Source organism: Rosa chinensis, chromosome 6, assembly GCF_002994745.2.
Source record: "Rosa chinensis cultivar Old Blush chromosome 6, RchiOBHm-V2, whole genome shotgun sequence".
Lineage (NCBI taxonomy): Eukaryota > Viridiplantae > Streptophyta > Magnoliopsida > Rosales > Rosaceae > Rosa > Rosa chinensis.
In genome coordinates, this window is record NC_037093.1 from 12,312,580 (window position 1) to 12,316,383 (window position 3,804).

The window sequence follows — 3,804 nt, forward strand, 5'->3', positions numbered from 1 at the left end:
TTATCGCTAGTCACCCTTTCCCCAAAAAAAAAATTTATCCTTGAGAATTGGACATGAGTTGATAATACTCCAAATCAAATACGTTCCTATTCCAACAATTCAATCAGAATCACTCTTTCATCAAAATTTCTTGACTGATTAAATTTATGTCTGATTCATGAGTTATTCATTCCAAGTAAATATGTTGGAGAAGAAAGCAGAAAAAAAAAAAAAAAACCAACCACGTGGTATCTCCAGAATCCAGCAATTGACAAACTATCTGAACCGGGTTTGCGGTCCGCCCCATCAGAACCGGGTTCAATCAGGGTTTACATAAGAAAGGAGCGAGCTTTCACTCAGGGTTTTAGCTTCCTCTCAGAAATGGCCTCTCTCATGGCGATTCGACGCGCTCGAACCCCAGCACCACTCTCTTCCATCTTCAACAAGGTACGGCCTCTCCACCCTTCTCACTCATTTCACTGCAACACCCTCCAAACCCTAACCATTTCCAAAACCCTGAGCACCTTCGCCGTCCCAAACGAGTACCCAGGGGCTGCTCCACAGCAAACCCCACCCTCCGACCATAGAAATCTAAACCCTGATCAGTGGAGCCCACCAAACCAGGGTTACGGAAACCCTAACCAGTGGAATTCACAGACCCAGCACCATTATCAGGGTCAGAATCAGAGCTATCCACAACGTGGGAACTCTAATCAGTGGAATCCCCAGGCTCAGGGTCAGAGCTATCCTCAGCAGCAAAACGCTAATCCATTTCCTAGCCAGAATCAGAGCTACCCACAGCGTGGGAGCCCTAATCAGTGGTGTCCTCAGCGTCAAAACCCTAACCCTAATTTTGAGCAGCCACCCAGAAGCCCAAATCAGTGGAATGATCAGAATCAGAATCGAGGATACCCCCAATATGGAAACCCTAGCCAGGGGAACCCTCCAAATCCCAATTTTCAGCAACCCAGGAACCCAAATCAGTGGAACAATCAGAATCAGAATCGGGGATACCCCCAATCTGGATATCCTAATCAGGGGGCCCCTCAGGCTCAGAGCCCTAACCAGTGGAACAACAAGAATCAGGCGGTGAATGAAGCCGCCGCGGTTGTTGTGCCACCTTCGATTGATGATTTGAGGCGGTTATGTGAAGAGGGGAAGGTTAAAGAAGCGCTTCAGTTGATGGATGAAGAGGGGGTTAAGGCTGATGCTGATTGCTTTCATTCTTTGTTTAAATTGTGTGGGGATTCGAAGTCGTTTGAGAATGCAAAGAAAGTTCATGACTTCTTTTTGCAGTCGACATATAGGAGTAGTCGTGACTTGAGCCATAAAGTGATTGAAATGTATGGAAAGTGTGGAAGCATGACTGATGCACGGAGAGTGTTTGATCACCTGGTGGAGAAGAACATTGATTCTTGGCATTTGATGATCAACTGGTATGCAGATAATGGGTTAGGAGATGATGCGTTGCAGATGTTTGAGCTGATGAGGGAGCAAGGGTTGAAGCCCAATTCTGACACTTTCCTTGCAGTTTTTGCAGCTTGTGCTAGTGCAGATGCTGTGGAAGAAGCATTTTTACATTTCGACTCAATGAAACAGGAGTACGGATTTGATCCAGAAGTGGAGCATTATTTGGGGATTCTAGATGTGCTTGGAAAATGTGGTCATCTGCATGAAGCAGTTGATTATATTGAGAAACTCCCATTTGAGCCTACAGTGGAAGTTTGGGAGGCATTGTGGAATTATGCTCGGATCCATGGAGATATTGATCTTGAAGATCATGCTGAGGAGTTAATGGTTGCTCTTGATCCGTCAAAGGCTATTACTAATAAGATCCCAACTCCACCACCAAAAAAGCGTACTGCTATTAGCATGCTTGATGGGAAAAACAGAATCACTGAGTTCAAAAATCCCACATTGTACAAGGATGATGAAAAGTTAAAGGCTCTCAATTCGATGAGAGGAGGAGGTTATGTTCCAGACACAAGATATGTTCTTCATGACATTGACCAGGAGGCAAAGGAGCAAGCCTTGCTCTATCACAGTGAGCGTTTGGCAATCGCATATGGTCTAATTAGTACTCCGGCAAGGACACCGCTTAGGATCATCAAAAACCTTCGTGTTTGTGGTGACTGTCACAATGCCATTAAGATCATGTCTAAGATTGTTGGAAGGGAATTAATTGTTAGGGACAATAAACGTTTTCATCATTTCAAGGATGGAAAATGCTCTTGTGGGGATTATTGGTGAGTCAAATGTCACCTCAGGACCTGTCTAATTAGATTTTCTTCCCAGTTGCGGAGTGGTGTGTAAAAAGTACCAACAATGCTGAGCAATATACGGGATACTCTGAAGATAGATGAGCATTGAAGGTACTAATTGGTAGGAGATGAACTATCCAGCTCTTGTTTTGACATACATAATTGAGCTATATATGTAATGTCAGCTTGTTTTGACATTGGATCTGTTATTTGTCAAAATGCCAAATCATATTTTCACATCCTTTTTTGGCTTACAGATTTATTTCTTACTATGTGATTATAACATCTTTGGTTAATGGTGTCTTAAAGCTATTACAAGGATACTTACTTTTAGAATCATCATGATTGTTTATCTGCCCATTATGGTATAGATATGGCATAGCATGCATTTTTGGTCAACAGATTACTAATTCAGTGCAGACTTATTTGCCTATTATATTTGGATTTCTCTGCAACTCTGCTCCTGATTGTGTTCTGTGTTACTCTGCTCTTGAATCCCATCACCATTGTTGCTCTGAGTGCAGCTTTGGTGTGGGATATGGTCTAATTTGTTCAGCGAGTGTGGCATTCGTTGGTTGAGGCCTTTGTTCTTTGAGTGGTCACTGGGCAGCCAGTCAGCAGCCATTCGCATGCTTAACTGTGTCTGCCTGCTCTTGTTAACACTGAAGGTCCTAAAATCTATTATTAACACTGTAGTTGGTCGTGATACTCTCTACACTAGCCATGTGAGACAATGGAGTTTTGGTGCTAGTTCCTAATCATGTGTCTGTTGGTGTAGCTTGCTCTGCACCAGTGGTTAGTTTGTGCTCTGGAGGCTTCACTTTGTGGAGCATGCCTTTTCATGCTGTAATGTTTTATTGTTGCATCTTCGTGTTTGTTTCTCAGCTTATTCGTTAGCTGTTTTTCCCTTGTGTTTTGGCTGTTAGCTCTCGAGGGATTACTGACTGATCGACTCATCTGTATTACATGGGTTCTCCATTGTTTTACTTTAGTCAGTATAATCTTTTTATTTTCCTTTTTTTTAAAGGTCGGTATAATCTTTTATGTACCGATATTTCCAATTCCAATATAATACATGAATGATAGTTTGAAAATGAATTACAGTGGGATATTCTTTCTTCTTCTTCCTCTTCTTTTTTTTTAATTTTTAATTTTTTCCTTTTGGGAATGAGATATTGTCATGTACTTATTTGTTCATTAATTTGGTATGTTGCGAAAGTCTGGAATCAAGGGTTGTTGAAGCTTATCTGACACTCTGCTTTCCCCAAATGTGCTTTTTGAACCATTGCAGTTGCTGACTTTTTACTCTTAACTGTTTCTTACATGAAAACATTTGCATTCAAATGAATTTAAGGGTAATCCTATGACGTCTCAGCCATGCCTGGTAATCTAAGGAGAGAGCTCTTACTCCAAATCATTTGAAAGATGTTTAAAATAAAAAAGCAAACGGGAAAGAGCATTTTATTCTCTAAGGCATTTATTAATGCTAAAGTCCTTGTCAAAAGCTCAGGTTGCATTTATCCTAATTAGCAAGAGCAAAGTGGGAAATTCCCAAAATGGTGCA

The 3,804-nt window shown here is 41.5% G+C and overlaps 1 protein-coding gene across 1 annotated transcript; it reads left to right on the forward strand.

Moving 5' to 3' along the window:
- Positions 1–327: 327 nt before the first annotated feature.
- On the forward strand, positions 328–2,555 carry LOC112172301 (pentatricopeptide repeat-containing protein At2g15690, mitochondrial). Its single transcript, XM_024309587.2, has one exon. The coding sequence runs from the start codon at positions 361–363 to the stop codon at positions 2,227–2,229; it is 1,869 nt and encodes a 622-aa protein (XP_024165355.1). The 5' UTR covers positions 328–360; the 3' UTR covers positions 2,230–2,555.
- The last annotated feature ends 1,249 nt before the right edge of the window (positions 2,556–3,804 follow it).